At 37.1% G+C, this 19,343-nt stretch overlaps 1 protein-coding gene and 1 pseudogene across 1 annotated transcript; both read right to left on the minus strand.

The window, feature by feature from the left end:
• Positions 1–4,979: 4,979 nt before the first annotated feature.
• LOC131526262 (guanylate-binding protein 4-like) lies at positions 4,980–8,623 on the minus strand. The gene is made up of 9 exons (XM_058754467.1): positions 8,443–8,623; positions 8,229–8,356; positions 8,032–8,141; positions 7,741–7,940; positions 7,370–7,615; positions 7,135–7,283; positions 6,601–6,732; positions 6,316–6,418; positions 4,980–6,121 (listed from the first exon to the last, which is right to left on the minus strand). Exons 1-9 carry the CDS (start codon positions 8,612–8,614, stop codon positions 5,733–5,735), a joined length of 1,629 nt encoding a protein of 542 aa, XP_058610450.1. The 5' UTR covers positions 8,615–8,623; the 3' UTR covers positions 4,980–5,732.
• A 188-nt stretch (positions 8,624–8,811) lies between these two features.
• LOC131528559 (guanylate-binding protein 4-like) lies at positions 8,812–11,988 on the minus strand (annotated as a pseudogene).
• Between the last annotated feature and the right edge of the window lie 7,355 nt (positions 11,989–19,343).

Consider the following 19,343-nt stretch of genomic DNA (forward strand, 5'->3'; position numbering starts at 1 on the left):
ACCACACCACACAAGTGAAAGTAAAGCACTCAAGTGCACAGGAGACCCCACTACCACAGCCCCAGGACACCCTCGTAGTGGCCCTCAGCTCCTGTATGGAAATACAAGAAAATAATGAATACAAATATATAATAAACAATTTTACACCACTAGCGGTGTAGACTAATACAAAACAATAAATGGGTTCAGAATGGAACAGTTAGCTGGACTTACACAGCCCGAAAATCCAGCGTCCCCAATAATGTCATGAAAATCACATAAAGAAATAAATCACAATAATGGATATACGAACACAGGAGAATAACTCCTTTTAGTCTTTAACAAAAACCAAAAGAATAACTCAACTTAAGTCACAAACACATACAACAACGACCAGACAAAATATCTTAAAGACAAGAGAAAAAAAAGAAAACTACACATCAATTCACCATTTCACCTTTCAGACAGACAACAAACCAGATTAACTGGAAACAAAAGAAAAGAAAATCAAAAATCCAAGCGAGACAACAGCGCTGGCCGGGCCGCTCACCCTACTGCCACATATTGCAGCACGTCATGCCCAACCTATCCAACACGAAGATACCAAGGGTCAGAATATAGTAAAATAAATGCTAATGGAATAAATGTTCAATACATACCGACGATGACGATTCTGTTTACCTCGGTGAACTATAACTGGTGCACGGACGCGCGAAGATGATAATTCTGTTCACTTAGGTGAACTGCAGCTGCTACGGACGCCACTAACAACCCGCGCCACAAAACGCTGCAATGATACACATTATAAACGCACGCACACCAACATTAAGCCCACGTGAACGCCACTCACCTGAATAAACAGCCAGCCAACTCCCTCCTATCGGCTCCTGTATCAAAAGGTCCCACTGATTTGCTTGCTAACTCCCAGTCTATACCAGCACCAACAGAGAATATTTAGTAGTCATATCCTAGGAAAATAAATCACCCATAAACGCTTACAAATACCTTTTTCCTGCAGCACGTAGAGCCGGAATGACAACACAATAGAGCGGATGTTACAACCGATTACATCACAACACAGCCTATTTAAATACGCTTTTCCTAATTGGACATAACCAATGAGTGACGTCTACGTCACCCACTCACTACACGTGCATGGACCACGGCTGATGCCTTCAGTGAGCCCATCACGGAATTTCTTCTGTGAGCCCATCACGGAATTTTCGGCGATTCCGTGACGTCACCACAGATTCGGAGGTTAATTAAGTCCGTGAACATTACACGGAATTCTGTGAGATCAGGTTGCGTTATCAGTTATCAAGTTTCCTTTTCATCCTTACCAAAATCAACCATGGTTTTATTGTAGTAAAGTGTAGTAATGTTTTTGATTCATTACCATTTGTATAGGACAGTTTTACTACAAATACCATGGTTTAAGATATAACGTATTAATGTTTGATACCATGGTTAATTTGTGTTTACCATGGTTTAACTACAGTGACACTGTATTGTAGTTTTGTAGTAAGACTGGTTAATTTTCGTAAGAGCAGTCAACCACTACCTTACTGTTATTGATGTGAAGTGTAAAGTTATGAATCTCATGGCAAAACTGTTGAACATTTGTTTTACAGCACAACACTTTGGAGGTCTTCCAGAAATGTTCCTGGATCTGGATCCACTGAAACTTTCTACAAAGGTTCAAAGACTAAAAAATTACCTGATTGCCTAGATTGTTAGTGATGCATCCAAAATAAAAGTTTTTGTTTACATAATATATGTGTGGGTATGGTGTATATTTATTAAGAAATATTTTGTTACATTTATATATTAAGTATATTTATATATGATATAATTTATATGAATATACATGTAAATATTTTCAAAATATATACTGTATCTGTGTGTATTTTATATATAATAAATATACACCGTACACACATTATGTAAACAAACTTTTATTTTGGATGCGATTTATCTGAATTAATAATTTTGTCTATCGTCCATGTGCTGTTGTACATTGCAATGCAATTGTTAAAATGCATTTTGGATGGGTGTAATCTTTAATGTAAACAAAGCCTCAGGCTGTTTAATATTCGTCATGCCAAGTCATTTTTGATAAAGTTTGTTTGTAAGTTCCCTTATGCAGAGTTCAGTGGCTAAAAAAGGTTCAGAGACTAAAAAATTACCCGATTGTTAGTGCTGTCGAACGACTAATCGCATCCAAAATAAAACTTTTTGTTAACATAATATATGTGTGGGTACAGTGTATATTTATTAAGAATATATAAATACACACACATGCATGTATATATTTAAGAAAAATGTTACGTTTATATATTAAGTATATTTATATATGATATAATTTATATGAATATAAATATAAACATGTAAATATTTTCAAAAAATATGCTATATATATTTTAGTACACACTCATATTATGTAAACAAATTTTTATTTTGGATGCGATTTAGTCAGAATTAATCATTTTGTCTATTGTCCATGTGCTGTTGCACATTGCAATGCAATTGTTTAAATGCATTTTGGATGGGTGTTATCTTTAATGTAAACAAAGCCTCAGGCTGTTAAATACTACTCCTGCCAAGTCATTTTTGATAATAAATTGTGAGTTCCCATATGCAGAGTTCAGTGGCTAAAATTTCAGTTTATTCAGTGTTGTTATTTGAGAAGTATCCCAGGTTGAACTAGAGTTAAAGGGTTAGTTCACCCAAAAATGAAAATTCTGTCATTAATTACTCACCCTCATGTCGTTTCAAACCCGTGAGACCTCCGTTCATCTTCGAAACACAAATTAAGATATTTTTGACGGAGTCTGAGAGCTCTCTGACCCTCCATAGACAGCAAGGGTCCTAACACGATCAAGGCTCAGAAAGGTAGCAAGGAGATCGGTAAAATAATCCATGTGACATCAGGGGTTCAACCGTAATTTTACTTAGCTATGTCACATGGATTATTTTACCGATCTCCTGCTACTGAGCATCGAGACTGCTGTCTATGGAGGGTCAGAAAACTCAGACTCCGTCCAAAAATATCTTAATTTGTGACATTGATGACATTGTTTTTATTGTCTAATTGGTGAAGTAATGCTTTTAAATGTCTAAAATTTTAAATGTTGTTTTATTTTTTTATGAATTGTGAATGTAATGAATTTTGTAGTATCCATTCAGTGTCTAAAATTTATTCAAGTCATTTGAAAAGTATGGAGTTGTGGTCAAATTTGACAAATAAATGTTTAATTAAAACAATGTGTTTTGGTTGTCATTTGGTTTTATTATACATATTGTAAAGTACTCATATTTTTAAACTGTATTTACCATTTACTCCATAAGTAAAAAGTAAATATAGGACATTTGTATATACAGCATGTAAATGAAATCTACATTTTTTTGTGTGTTTTTGATTTACTATTGAACTACTATTGCATTTAAGGATTTTAATTATAATGATTGAGATCAATTAATCTAATTATTTGAATCTACTTAATTTTTTAGTGTGTTTGATTTATAATTACTATTGCATTGATTAAGGATTTTAATTCTAATTACTCAGTTTTTTTTATGAGATCAATTAATATAATTATTTAAATCTACTTAATTTTTTTAGTGTGTTTGATTTAGAATTACTATTGCATTGATTAAGGATTTTTATTATAATTACTCAATTTTATTTATGAGATTAGTTAATCTAATTATTTGAATCTACTTAATATTTTTAGTTACATTCACTTGACTCTTGAAGTATATTTCAATGATTTCACATCTTTCAAATTTACTCAATATTTTTTAGTGTAAAAATGTTTCACCAAAAAAATTGAGTAGATCATAGTAAAAGTTTTTGCAGTGCTGTCTCCTGTGTCTGTTTCTTCCTGCAGTTTTGCATTATGTTTGATGGGGCTGAGAATATTTGGAGTACTGGGAAATAACCTTGGTTAAGTAATGTACAGCATGGGAGCACATTACTGTTTTGGATTTTAAAGTCAGCTAGAGCTAGTAAGCAGCTATGATGACAAGAGAATTCAGACTTTAACAGAGAAAACTTCAAAAAGCCAAAGTCCAAGCACTTTTAAACTATGCCTTTTGGTTGGAATTAGTTTACAGTAGATTTTAAAAACATTCTAGGAACCACAAAATACATACTGTAATTGAAATGCTTTAAAAATGTAAAATCACCTTCTTGGTATTAAAATACTTTAACCACTACTACTACTACTACTAAAAAAATAAATAACATCATCTGTATATTTCAATCATCTGTTTTAAAAATGCTAAAATACAACTAAAATAAAGTTCTATGGCAAATCTGTGCCAAGGACTACAACTACAAAGATTGGGCAACCATTGAAGTTCTTAGATACAGTAACAACTTCTCAATTACATTGAAAAAAAAAAAAGGAATTCATTTTGCAGTATGACTGTGTAGTTTTGGTAGAACAGCCTCTTCAAGTAATGTTCATAACAGACCTTATTTTACAACCAGTATGCAATTCCTGAGAACACCTATGGAAAAAGTAGCCTTCTGGATTGGCCTATACATTTATGATGTTACTACCAAGATTTGCAGTGTACACGTGTGCATTTCTAGCATCCTAAATCCTTTCCCTTGTTTTTAGTAAATAAATAAATGTACACAAGAAATTTGTTCCATCAATTTCTAAGGATGAACTTGGGAGTCAAATTGACTCCAAAAATGGGAAAAGGAATAAAAGAAGTTTGTGACGACAGAAGCTTTGAAAAGTCTGAACCTACATTGTTTAAAGAATGTAATGCTTACATCCAAAAAAAAAACAACTGTATGAAAGAATGTGAAATAAAGGTCTACAAAATACTCTTACTAAGTTGAGTTGAGTCATCTTTATTTATACAGAGCGTCATACAATATAGATTGTTTCAAAGCAACTTCACAGGAAAATAATGATTCAAATGATGCAAACAAAATTCAGCTCTAAAAAAGACAATAGTAAATATTCAATTATTCAGTTGAAGTTAGTTCATTGCTGATTCAGTTTGGTTAAATAACTGTGTGGGGTGGGGTTCTGGATAGATGTGGGAAGATCATTCCACCAGACAGGAACAGTGAACGAAAATGTTCAGGGAAGTGATTTTGTGCCTCTCTGTGATGGCACCACGAGGTGTCGCTGACTTGTATATCTCAGACATCTGAAGGGGAAGTAGATTCTCAAAAGTGAGTGGAAGTAGGAGGGTGCTGAGCCTGTCGCTGTTCTAGAAGCAAGAATCAATGTCTTGAACTTCATGCGAGCTGCAACCAGAAGCTGGTGCAGAGAGATAAAGAGAGGTGTGATGTGGGCCCTTTTGGGCTCGTTGAAGAGCAGTCGTGCCGCTGCATTCTGAATCATTTGTAGAGGTTTGATTGTGTTTGATGGAAATCCAACCAGAAGAGGATTGCAGTAGTCCAGCCTAGAAATGACAAGGGCCTGGACAAGAAGTTGTGCTGCATGCTCCGTTAGGAAGGGCCTGATAGTATATCAGAATTAATAGCATTTGAAAAACAGTAGTGAAAAGTACCCAGACGACCTACTAAATCCAGTGAGATTCTGAAACTCCCACCACCAGCAACATAGTACATACTTTTATTACACAGTATACAGTACATGTGAATTAGGACACTACTCATTAACAAAACACAGTCCTACTAAATAAAAGCCTACTTTGTGTCTTGTTAGCTAAATGAATAAATCAATCAATCTGTGATGCAACACTGATTTGCCTGGAAAAGGTCACTCTACTTTGAGTCCTTTCATCATCACTCTATAATTAAGAACAGTTGGAAGGATTTCTGCCACAGCTCTTAAAATAGGCATCACATAGTCCTTCATGAAACCACCAGAAATTCCCTTTTTTAGATTTGTTATCTCTTCATTCAGGAGATCAGCTTTCTCACTAAAGCCTTTCTTTATCATCTCCTCCCGCTCATTCAGCTTGCTCTCAATGGCTCTGTCCATCTCCTGCTGCTGCTGCTCCAGCTCCTTGTTGAACTTCTCCTGCATCTGCCTCATTTGGTCCTCCTGCCGCTCTTTCTCTGCCTTCATCATTCGCTCACTCTCAATGCGTTTCTCCTCTTCCTCTTTAAACTTCTGTTCCAGCAGAGCATTCTTTTCCTTTTCCTCTGTCCATCAACAAAGAAAACAAAAAATGATGTGAAATATGATATTAATACCAAACCTCCAGAACCTGAACTCCAAGATGCCTTAGAGATGCTCTTGAGTAACAATTTGGGTTTTTGGGTTAATTAAATTACAAATGCTCCAGAATGAAACAGCGTAATTAATTACAAATATTCATAGGTTGATAAAGATTTACCCTGAATCTTTCTGTCATTTTCAGTGAGTTTTGTGTCCATGTGGAGGATGCAGTTTGCTTCTGGTCCTCGCTCTTTCAGAAACTCGTTCAGCACAGCCTCGGCCTGCACATAAACATACATTATTAACATTTACTGTATAGACATGCTCATCCCTTCATGTATATTCAAAGAACAATTTCACAGAAACACCATGTCCTCAATGCACAATGAAACAAGGCTTTGCATATTTACGAATATATTCAAATAACAGCTGCATTATTGTGTGAGGTGCATTTGAAACTCACCATCAGTTTTTTCAGGTATTCTCCTTTTTCATCTTTAAAGGAGCCTTTCATAAACTCAGCGGTGGCCAGACTGCTGAACTTCTGGTGCTCGGAGGAAATATCATCCACACCTACTGGGAACTTGTTCTTCACCTGCAAAGAACAGCATGCTTTGTCACTGAATAGCTGTAACAATTCGGTTCAGTTTCAAAAAATTAATTACTCAAAACAAAAGCACACATCAATGGAAAACTCAAACAGGGTGCTCAACAACAAAAAAAAATTGATCCGACTTTTTTCTATTTTCATGTTGAATATTATCATATTAAATGGTTAACAGACAAATCTCTGAAACTAATGCCTTCCCAAGTAATCTGCATATATGTATGTATAATTTAATTTAATGTTATATTAATCAAATAACAGTCGCTTCCAAAATACATATCGTTTAACTAAAAACCCCACTAAAGCCAAGCTAAAGCAACTTTACAGAAATAAAGCACAGTTTGATGAGTAACTGCACTGAGTGAATATATGAAATAATGCGTGTCATACCTTTTCCATCCCAATCTGATACGCTTTCAGAGCTTCTTGAACAGCTGTCTGGTTCTCTAGATTTGCAAGAGCAACAACTGCATTGTCCAGACAGGGCACCTTACCACTGTTGATTGTGTCTACATAAATCTCAACCAGATGTCCGAGCACTGACAACACACACAAACAGATTTAATTTGCAATTATAAAAGCATATGGGTCTGAACATTCAATATTCTCAATATTAAACACTCACATTTGCCAGTAACTCTGTGTCCTCCTTTCACTGTTTTCACGACACTATTGTGAAAGATGTGTTCACAAAAACGTCCCGTGACCTTCAGAAAACCGGGTACAAGGTCCCGTTCTTGCAAGCTTTCTAAACGTGTCATGTTTTCAGGTGAGGCTGGAGAAGGGAACACAAAACACTTCCTGGGGGACGGGAAATAGTTTCGGATGCATTGACGAGGCAGGTTGTAGTCACTGACTTTCTTGCTCACACCTTTTAGGAGAAAATAACACATTTTTACCAAATTGGAGTAAGAAAGATTTTTTTTTTTTCAGTCTTCAGTCGTTGTTTATTGACATGTTTCAAATTCTAGCAATGTTTAAGTCTATTTTAAATACCTTTCTTGAGCTGGAGAGCAAAATCAAGGTACTCGTCCTCAGTCACCCTCTTTCCATCAATTACCAATTCCAAGGTGAAGTCTCTCACGACCCAGGTGAATGATGGGAAAAACTGCACAAACTTACAATCCTCCTCTTCCTCCTCATCTGCTGCATTTGTCGATCTGATCTTGATCTGCTCAGTGAGTTCAACAACATATCTGCAGCTCATTAAGAAATAACATCTTATAAAGTGTATGTTTGTATACAGTATGTGACAGAGGAAGTGGAAGTTTTGAGATTAAAGGATACTGTAGCTTTTCCACTGCAGTGTTATCAATAGTGCCGCGGCTGTTGTACACCAGAGTGCTGCTGAGCAGAACAGCCAGACAGAAGATCCAGCCGTCATTCTTAGAGTCTCCCTGAAACACACAGAGTCTTCATATCAAATCATCCACAACATATATCAACAAGACTATTAAAGTCTACAGTTTTATTCTTGTCCTCACTTTGGCCACATCACCAAGTCCCTCTGTATCCAGCAGCACCAGAGTGTGTCCTTCTTTATAGGGGTGCGAGACACACCACATCCAGATGCCTTTGGTTTTCGACTCGATAGTATTGCCGAGAGCAAAGCCTAAGACAACCATGTTTTTTATTATCATAATTAGCATGTAGCTAATATGCACACATTAAGTTGGCATGTCTAGGCAGTTCTCTCACCTGACTGTTGTCCCGCCAGGCGGTTCATAAGGTAAGATTTCCCTGTACGGTAGAGTCCCACCACAGACACCACCACCACCGGCTCACTGATCCTACTCAGGAACTCAATGGCATCCTTACAGACACTGAGTGATCCGTTCACATTCTCCACCAAACATATGGGCGAAGGCATTAGTCCGTAGTGGAGGACATGCTGGTATACTCTCTATACCCACTTCTTTATCAGTCCGCATCATTCAGTAGTGTCCTGCACTAGCCAAATCATGACAGTCCAGCATATGAGTAACTAATCCAATCGCATGTGAATAAATGCAAATATTCTCTAAAAACATCCAGTAAAGACGTAAACACTCTCATGCAGTGTATGTTTCATTTATAGGAGCCTTTCATAAACTCAGCGGTGGCCAGACTGCTGAACTTCTGGTGCTCGGAGGAAATATCATCCACACCTACTGGGAACTTGTTCTTCACCTGCAAAGAACAGCATGCTTTGTCACTGAATAGCTGTAACAATTCGGTTCAGTTTCAAAAATTAATTACTCAAAACAAAAGCACACATCAATGGAAAACTCAAACAGGGTGCTCAACAACAAAAAAAAATTGATCCGACTTTTTTCTATTTTCATGTTGAATATTATCATATTAAATGGTTAACAGACAAATCTCTGAAACTAATGCCTTCCCAAGTAATCTGCATATATGTATGTATAATTTAATTTAATGTTATATTAATCAAATAACAGTCGCTTCCAAAATACATATCGTTTAACTAAAAACCCCACTAAAGCCAAGCTAAAGCAACTTTACAGAAATAAAGCACAGTTTGATGAGTAACTGCACTGAGTGAATATATGAAATAATGCGTGTCATACCTTTTCCATCCCAATCTGATACGCTTTCAGAGCTTCTTGAACAGCTGTCTGGTTCTGTAGATTTGCAAGAGCAACAACTGCATTGTCTAGACAGGGCACCTTACCACTGTTGATTGTGTCTACATAAATCTCAACCAGATGTCCGAGCACTGACAACACACACAAACAGATTTAATTTGCAATTATAAAAGCATATGGGTCTGAACATTCAATATTCTCAATATTAAACACTCACATTTGCCAGTAACTCTGTGTCCTCCTTTCACTGTTTTCACGACACTATTGTGAAAGATGTGTTCACAAAAACGTCCCGTGACCTTCAGAAAACCGGGTACAAGGTCCCGTTCTTGCAAGCTTTCTAAACGTGTCATGTTTTCAGGTGAGGCTGGAGAAGGGAACACAAAACACTTCCTGGGGGACGGGAAATAGTTTTGGATGCATTGACGAGGCAGGTTGTAGTCACTGACTTTCTTGCTCACACCTTTTAGGAGAAAATAACACATTTTTACCAAATTGGAGTAAGAAAGATTTTTTTTTTTTCAGTCTTCAGTCGTTGTTTATTGACATGTTTCAAATTCTAGCAATGTTTAAGTCTATTTTAAATACCTTTCTTGAGCTGGAGAGCAAAATCAAGGTACTCGTCCTCAGTCACCCTCTTTCCATCAATTACCAATTCCAAGGTGAAGTCTCTCACGACCCAGGTGAATGATGGGAAAAACTGCACAAACTTACAATCCTCTTCTTCCTCCTCATCTGCTGCATTCGTCGATCTGATCTTGATCTGCTCAGTGAGTTCAACAACATATCTGCAGCTCATTAAGAAATAACATCTTATAAAGTGTATGTTTGTATACAGTATGTGACAGAGGAAGTGGGTTTTGAGATTAAAGGATACTGTAGCTTTTCCACTGCAGTGTTATCAATAGTGCCCCGGCTGTTGTACACCAGAGTGCTGCTGAGCAGAACAGCCAGACAGAAGATCCAGCCGTCATTCTTAGAGTCTCCCTGAAACACACAGAGTCTTGAGATCAAATCATCCACAACATATATCAACAAGACTATTAAAGTCTACAGTTTTATTCTTGTCCTCACTTTGGCCACATCACCAAGTCCCTCTGTATCCAGCAGCACCAGAGTGTGTCCTTCTTTATAGGGGTGCGAGACACACCACATCCAGATGCCTTTGGTTTTCGACTCGATAGTATTGCCGAGAGCAAAGCCTAAGACAACCATGTTTTTTATTATCATAATTAGCATGTAGCTAATATGCACACATTAAGTTGGCATGTCTAGGCAGTTCTCTCACCTGACTGTTGTCCCGCCAGGCGGTTCATAAGGTAAGATTTCCTGTGCGGTAGAGTCCCACCACAGACACCACCACCACCGGCTCACTGATCCTACTCAGGAACTCAATGGCATCCTTACAGACGCTGAGTGATCCGTTCACATTCTCCACCAAACATATGGGCGAAGGCAGTGGTGTAGTGGAGGGTATACGCAGGTATACGGCGTATACCCACTTCTTTATCAGTCGGCATTCCGTATACCTACTTCTAAATCCCCTCTGATGCGCATCATTCAGTAGTGTCCTGCACTAGCCAAATCATGACAGTCCAGCATATGAGTAACTAATCCAATCGCATGTGAATAAATGCAAATATTCTCTAAAACATCCAGTAAAGACGTAAACACTCTCATGCAGTGTATGTTTCATTTATAGGATGGCGCTCTCGCAGAAAGTCCAAAACGGCCTCATAGAAGTAACTCACGAGTCACGACGTGCAAGAATCCAGCTATCGCTGTAGCCAAATCTATGTCTACTGTGGCTAAGCTGAATAAATAGAAACATGAAGACAGTAAACACATGATTGCGACAGTATGGTTTATGTGTGTTTTTCAATCTCCAGGTAATAAAAAAGCATCTGATTCTGAATAATGCAGTGCTAAGTAGGCTAATTGATAGCATTTATTACACTTGCCAATAGATACTAGGCTATAAAATATATTCTGCCTTATTCTGTGATAAAAATGGAAATGTAGTATATAGGCTAAACAAATCATAAAATTGTCATTAGGAAAATACAGGAAAAATATAATAAATTATTGCTTATTGTCCAGCTGTGTATTTGATTTCTCAGCCAATTAAAAGCAAGAGGTAGCCTAATAATTAATAATAATAATAATAATAATAATGATCGTTATAAAACCTGTCAATTATACAAAAAGTTATTATATTAGACATTTCTGTCCCCTCACTTCTGTCAAAATCAAAAAAATTGTTTGTTTCAAATAGAGATCACAATTCTCCCACAATTCTGAACAGACAACTAAACAAAATAACATGCAATTTACTAGAGGTTCTGACAAAATGTCAGTTGCTGCAGTTAATTATTTATTGCAAAAACTGCACCTCCTCTGTGGATAATATTATTTTATAATGATCCTTACTCAAGCAGCAGAAGTTAAGTGACAGTGTGCAAATATTACTGGCCCATTTTGGAGTGAACTAAAATTGCAAGACTAGTTTTACATGTCACTGTTTATGACACAGGTCGTTCATCCTTTGCAGGGCCGTTTAAAAAAAATAAAAAATTGGGGCATGAATTAAGAGTATACCCGCTTCTCTAGGCACCACTACACCACTGGGCGAAGGCATTAGTCCGGCTTTAGACATGCTGGCTCTCTCTAGCTCTTCCTGTTTGCTAAAGGAAAAACATGATTTGGTTACTGCAAACAGAATATTGTAAACAATATGTATAAAAACTTACACTACAACAAAACAACTAATTCTAATCTACACTGACACAGACTTCAGTGAAATCTTTTATTAACTTCCATAAAAACAGTATGAAATGGTTACTGATAGGCAACTGTTAGTCCCTCAAATGCTTTATTACTTTACTAGAATTATAATTTTAGCTAGTTAGTAAGATATTTGCATGACTATATATACTGATTAGAAATGGCAAATGTCCATGACCTTTTGTCTAATATGCTTAATACTCGAAGCAAAAAATGGAGAAAGCTAATAATAGTGCCATACAAGACAGGTTAAATCACAAAATAAACATTTCCATATGAAAAAGAAATGAATATAAAAACATTTCATATCAGGAAATCAGGTTTGAGATCTTTTGACTATGGCAACAATCCCACTTTCAGTTATGTATTTTTGCAGCCCACCGTCCCACATATACAATAATATGACTATATTTTACCCTTGGGAGATATTATCAGGAGACATGGTGTTAGCTTTCACTGTTATGCTGATGATACTCAGCTCTATATTTCTTCGCGGCCCGGTGAAACACACCAAATTGAGAAACTAACGGAATGCATAGTCGATATAAAAAACTGGATGACGAATAATTTTTTACTGCTAAATTCTGAAAAAACAGAGGTGTTAATTATCGGACCTAAAAACCCCACATGTAATAACCTAGAACACTTTCTAACACTTGATGGCTGCTCTGTCAATTCTTCTTCATCAGTCAGGAACCTAGGTGTGCTGTTCGATAGCAATCTGTCATTTGAAAGCCATGTTTCTAGCATCTGTAAAACTGCATTTTTTCATCTCAAAAGCATATCTAAATTGCGACCAATGCTCTCAACGTCAAATGCAGAAATGTTAATTCATGCGTTTATGACCTCAAGGTTAGACTATTGTAATGCTTTATTAGGTGGTTGTTCTGCACGCTTGATCAACAAACTACAGTTGGTCCAAAATGCAGCAGCTAGAGTCCTTACTAGAACCAGGAAATATGACCATATTAGCCCGGTTCTGTCAACACTGCACTGGCTCCCTATCAAGCATCGGATAGATTTTAAAATCTTGTTAATTACTTATAAAGCCCTGAACGGTTTAGCTCCTCAGTACTTGAGCGAGCTCTTATCGCATTATAGTCCTCCACATCCGCTGCGTTCTCAAAACTCTGGCCGTTTGATAATACCTAGAATATCAAAATCAACTGCGGGCGGCAGATCCTTTTCCTATTTAGCACCTAAACTCTGAAACAGTCTACCTAACACTGTTCGGGAGGCAGACACACTCTGTCAGTTTAAATCTAGATTAAAGACACATCTCTTTAGCCTGGCTTACACATAACGCATTAATACGCTTCTATTATTCAAATCCGTTAAAGTTGTTAGGCTGCATTAATTAGATCAACCGGAACCGGGAACACTCCCCATAACACACGATGTACTCGTTACATCGTAAGTTGAATGGCATCTACGCTAATATTTGTCTGTTTCTTTCCTAGTCTGTTTCTCAGTCCGTATCCGATCAGATGGTGGATCAGCACCAAGAGATGATGTCTACAGCCCTGTTCGTCAGCGGAGACCAGGACACCCAGATGACCCCCAGAGATATATCCCTAGATATATCAACCAAAAATAACAAAATAACTAAAATATAATAAAATACCTAACTACATAATACTACTATTGTTAGAAATTGCAACAAAATAAAAATAGAAATATAAACTTTTGAACTGCGGGTTTCGTCTGGTCAGAGGAGAACTGGCCCCCCGACTGATCCTGGTTTCTCCCAAGGTTTTTTTCTCCACTCTGTCACAGAGGGAGTTTTGGTTCCTTGCCGCTGTCGCCTCTGGCTTGCTCAGTTGGGGACACTTAATTTCTAGCGATTATCGCCGATTTGATTGCACAGATACTATTTAAACTAAACTGAGCTAGACAATGACATCTCTGAATTCAATAATGAAATGCCTTTAACTGAAAATTGAGTGTTTAATCTTATCATTATACATTACTGACACTCTGTCCTCCAATTTGATACTGTTAAGTGCTTTGACACAATCTGTATTGTAAAAGCGCTATATAAATAAAGGTGACTTGACTTGACTTATTTATTTACTTATTTATATAACAGCAATAATACACTAAACAGGTAAATTACAAGGTTTTTTTTAATGATAAAATCTCTTTACGGGTGGAGTTATGCAACTCATAAATTCAGTGTGAGAGCTTGATTGACATGCGATCTGACCAATCATAACGCAGAATCCGCCATCTTGCGACAAACAAAACAGACAAGAGAGTAGATTAACGTCGGTGAACTTGATTTTATGGTGTGTATTGACGCCTTTCCCCGGTTGAAACATGGTTTCTTCTGATAACTAGTAAAGAGGAAAGAGGTGATCGGTTCACGTGCTTGAAGTGAAGCGCAACAGCAATCTGTCACAAGTTCAACACATTAAAGAGCCACAAAACTGTATTTATCATATGAATTAAAAAAAAAAGAAAAGTTTGAATTCTGATACTTTGTTTTCCTTCCACAAGTAACCTGTCGTGTTGTCTGTAGTGTCCTCTTTGCTCCGCGATGTATTTTTCACTGTGTGAAAAATACGTCCAAAAGGTAAAAGGTAAAGGGGGAGGTGTTGCTACAATTTATAGAAATATTTTCAGTATCTCTCAGAGGTCAGGTTTCAAGTATAATTCGTTCGAAGTAATGGTGCTTCATATAACGTTATCCAAAGAAACAAGTGTTAATGATAAATCCCCTGTGATGTTTGTACTGGCTACTGTATACAGGCCACCAGGGCACCATACAGACTTTATTAAAGAATTTTCTGATCTTCTATCGGAGTTAGTGCTGACTGCAGATAAAGTCCTAATCGTTGGTGATTTTAATATCCATGTTGATAATGAAAGAGATTCGTTGGGATCAGCATTTATAGACCTTCTAAACTCAATTGGTGTTAAACAACACGTGTCAGGCCCTACTCATTGTCGAAAACATACTCTAGATTTAATACTGTCACATGGAATTGATGTCAGTGGCGTTGAAATTTTACAGCAGAGCGATGATATCTCAGATCATTATCTAGTCTCCTGTATATTCCATATAGCTAAAGCTGTAAAGCCAACTTCTTGTTACAAATATGGTAGAACCATCACTTCTACCACAAAAGACTGCTTTATAAATAATCTTCCTGACTTATCTCAGTTCCTCAGCATATCCAATAGCTCAGAACAACTTGATGATGTAACAGGAACTATGGACTCTCTCTTTTCTAGCACTCTAGATGCGGTTGCTCCTTTACGCTTAAGGAAGATTAAGGATAAGAGTCCAACACCGTGGTATAATGAGCACACTCGCCCTAAAGAGAGCAGCCGGAAAATGGAGCGCAGCTGGAGGAAAACTAAATTAGAGGTATTTCGTTTAGCTTGGCGGAAAGTACCCTATCCTACAGAAAAGCATTAAAACTGCTAGATCTGATTACTTTTCATCTCTTCTAGAAGAAAACAAACATAACCCTCGGTATTTATTCAATACAGTAACTAAATTAACGAAAAATCAAGCATCAACAGGTGTTGGCATTTCCCAAGAGCATAGCAGTAATGACTTTATGAACTACTTCACTTCCAAGATCGATACTATCAGAGATAAAATTGTATCCTTGCAGCCGTCAGCTACAGTATCGCATCAGATAGTGCACTATAGATCCCCTGAGGAACAATTTCATTCATTCTCTACTGTGGGAGAGGAAGAATTGTATAAACTTGTTAAATCATCTAAACCAACAACATGTATGTTAGACCCGATTCCATCTAAACTACTAAAAGAGCTGCTTCCAGAAGTCATAGATCCTCTTTTGGCTATTATTAATTCATCATTGTCATTAGGATATGTCCCCAAAACCTTCAAATTGGCTGTTATTAAGCCTCTCATTAAAAAACCACAACTTGACCCCAAAGATCTAGTTAATTACAGACCGATCTCAAATCTCCCTTTTCTGTCAAAGATACTAGAAAAGGTAGTATCCTCACAATTATATTCCTTCCTAGAGAAAAATGATATCTGTGAGGAATTCCAGTCAGGATTTAGATCGTATCATAGTACTGAGACTGCTCTCATTAGAGTTACAAATGACCTGCTTCTATCATCTGATCGTGGTTGTATCTCTTTATTAGTTCTACTGGATCTTAGCGCTGCGTTCGACACTATTGACCACAACATTCTTTTGAATAGACTAGAAAACTTTGTTGGCATTAGTGGAAGTGCCTTAGCATGGTTCAAATCGTACTTATCTGACCGCCATCAGTTCGTAGCAGTGAATGAAGAGGTATCATATCGATCACAAGTGCAGTATGGAGTACCTCAAGGCTCAGTACTAGGGCCGTTACTTTTCACGCTTTATATGTTACCCTTGGGAGATATTATTAGGAGACATGGTGTTAGCTTTCACTGTTATGCTGATGATACTCAGCTCTATATTTCTTCGCCCGGTGAAACACACCAAATTGAGAAACTAACGGAATGCATAGTCGATATAAAAAACTGGATGACAAATAATTTTTTACTGCTAAATTCTGAAAAAACAGAGGTGTTAATTATCGGACCTAAAAACCCCACATGTAATAACCTAGAACATTATCTAACACTTGACGGCTGCTCTGTCAATTCTTCTTCATCAGTCAGGAACCTAGGTGTGCTGTTCGATAGCAATCTGTCATTTGAAAGCCATGTTTCTAGCATCTGTAAAACTGCATTTTTCATCTCAAAAGCATATCTAAATTGCGACCAATGCTCTCAACGTCAAATGCAGAAATGTTAATTCATGCGTTTATGACCTCAAGGTTAGACAATTGTAATGCTTTATTAGGTGGTTGTTCTGCACGCTTGATCAACAAACTACAGTTAGTCCAAAATGCAGCAGCTAGAGTCCTTACTAGAACCAGGAAATATGACCATATTAGCCCGGTTCTGTCAACACTGCACTGGCTCCCTATCAAGCATCGGATAGATTTTAAAATCTTGTTAATTACTTATAAAGCCCTGAATGGTTTAGCTCCTCAGTACTTGAGCAAGCTCTTATCGCATTATAGTCCTCCACGTCCGCTCGTTCTCAAAACTCTGGCGTTTGATAATACCTAGAATATCAAAATCGACTGCGGGCGGCAGATCCTATTCCTATTTAGCACCCAAACTCTGGAACAGTCTACCTAACACTGTTCGGGAGGCAGACACACTCTGTCAGTTTAAATCTAGATTAAAGACCCATCTTTTAGCCTGGCTTACACATAACGCGTGTCACGCTTCTATTATTCAAATCCGTTAAAGGATTGTTAGGCTGCATTAATTAGATCAACCGGAACCGAACACTCCCCATAACACACGATGTACTCGTTACATCGTCAGTTGAATGGCATCTACGCTAATATTTGTTTGTTTCTTTCCTAGTCTGTTTCTCAGTCCGTATCCGATCAGATGGTGGATCAGCACCAAGAGATGATGTCTACAGCCCTGATCGTCAGCGGAGACCAGGACACCAGATGACCCCCAGAGATATATCCTAGATATATCAACCAAAATAACAAAATAACTAAAATATAATAAAATACCTAACTACATAATACTAATATTGTTAGAAATTGCAACAAAATTAAAATAGAAATATAAATTTTTTCATCTGGTCAGAGGAGAACTGGCCCCCCGACTGAGCCTGGTTTCTCCCAAGGTTTTTTTTTCTCCATTCTGTCACAGAGGGAGTTTTGGTTCCTTGCGGCTGTCGCCTCTGGCTTGCTCAGTTGGGGACACTTAATTTCTAGCGATTATCGCCGATTTGATTGCACAGATACTATTTAAACTAAACTGAGCTAGACAATGACATCTCTGAATTCAATAATGAAATTCCTTTAACTGAAAATTGAGTGTTTAATCTTATCATTATACATTACTGACACTCTATCCTCCAATTTGATACTGTTAAGTGCTTTGACACAATCTGTATTGTAAAAGCGCTATATAAATAAAGGTGACTTGACTTGACTTGACTGTGTGAAGTGAGAGAGCGCCATATTTGTAGCAGTAACAGTAATTAAGGGAGCGGCCTCACGTCGATTTTATCTCAAATTAATGCAAGAGCAGTTCAGTTAATAATACAGTTTTGGCAACCTCTCCAGTGAGTATTTGTGTTTGTGCTCTGAAGACTGTCAAAAGTTTCTTTTCACAAAATGTTTTTGTAGAGTTGAGCGATGTTGCCAATCACAGACACATGTTGATTTCTTGAACATCTCTGATTGGCCATTGCTGTTCAAAACACTGGATTTTTTAAGACTAAAGAGTTCTGCACGCTCGCGAATTCTCTCATTGTAAACAAAGTTTATACAAAATGTAAATAAGAGACCCATTGTGCAATGTAGAGAGCTTAATTTATTAATACTGTGGTCTATTGTGGTAAGATCGTGAAGAGAGTTAAAGGAAGTGCTCTTCTTTAGGCTATAATATTGCACAAATATAAATTTGGAATAAATAGAGGACAAAAGATCACATGCACTGTAAACAGCAAAGCTTCGGGAGTTCCTCATAATATTTCATATTTCGAAATTGCAATGTTTGACAACCATGGATGAGCGAAAAATACAACTGGTCATTGAGATGTGGAAGCAATGTAAATGCAGACTAACAGATATTTTTTTCTTTTTCAAAATATTTTTGAAATGCGTTTGCAATTATTTGTAAAAGCAATGCCTTGTGCATCCTAACTCTCACACAATGCTATATTCTTTTTGTGTTGAAAAGTTAAGTCTGATTGTATTGTAAAATACTAGTCATCATGACATTAACTATGTCTAGCTTATGTTTTTTTTTTTTTTTTTTTTTAAAAACAACCCCAAACAAACCCCAACCCCACCCTCCGCAGGGATTCTTCTGATAGCCAGTTGAACTCAAAAGCTGTCAGCCCAGAGTTATGGGAGCGGCCAGGTCTGACACAACAAACGTGTTCCTGTTAAGTTTTCAGAGCCCATTAATTTAAAAGTAACTACAGCCCTACAGGTGTAATTAAAAGCGTTAAATATTTATTAAATGAAAATGCCATTAAAAATCATATTGTAAACAAAATGTGCACAACTGAAAATCTTAAATAGATATTCTACATTTGGTTTTGAATAAATTTCAAAGAAATTAAGAAATAAAACAAAGTTCACTTACGTAACCCTAATGTGTCTTGACTTTAGTTTAGAGTAAAGATGGTCACGAGCCCCTCTCCCTCCGCGACAGTT

Source organism: Onychostoma macrolepis, chromosome 02 (assembly GCF_012432095.1).
Source record: "Onychostoma macrolepis isolate SWU-2019 chromosome 02, ASM1243209v1, whole genome shotgun sequence".
NCBI lineage: Eukaryota > Metazoa > Chordata > Actinopteri > Cypriniformes > Cyprinidae > Onychostoma > Onychostoma macrolepis.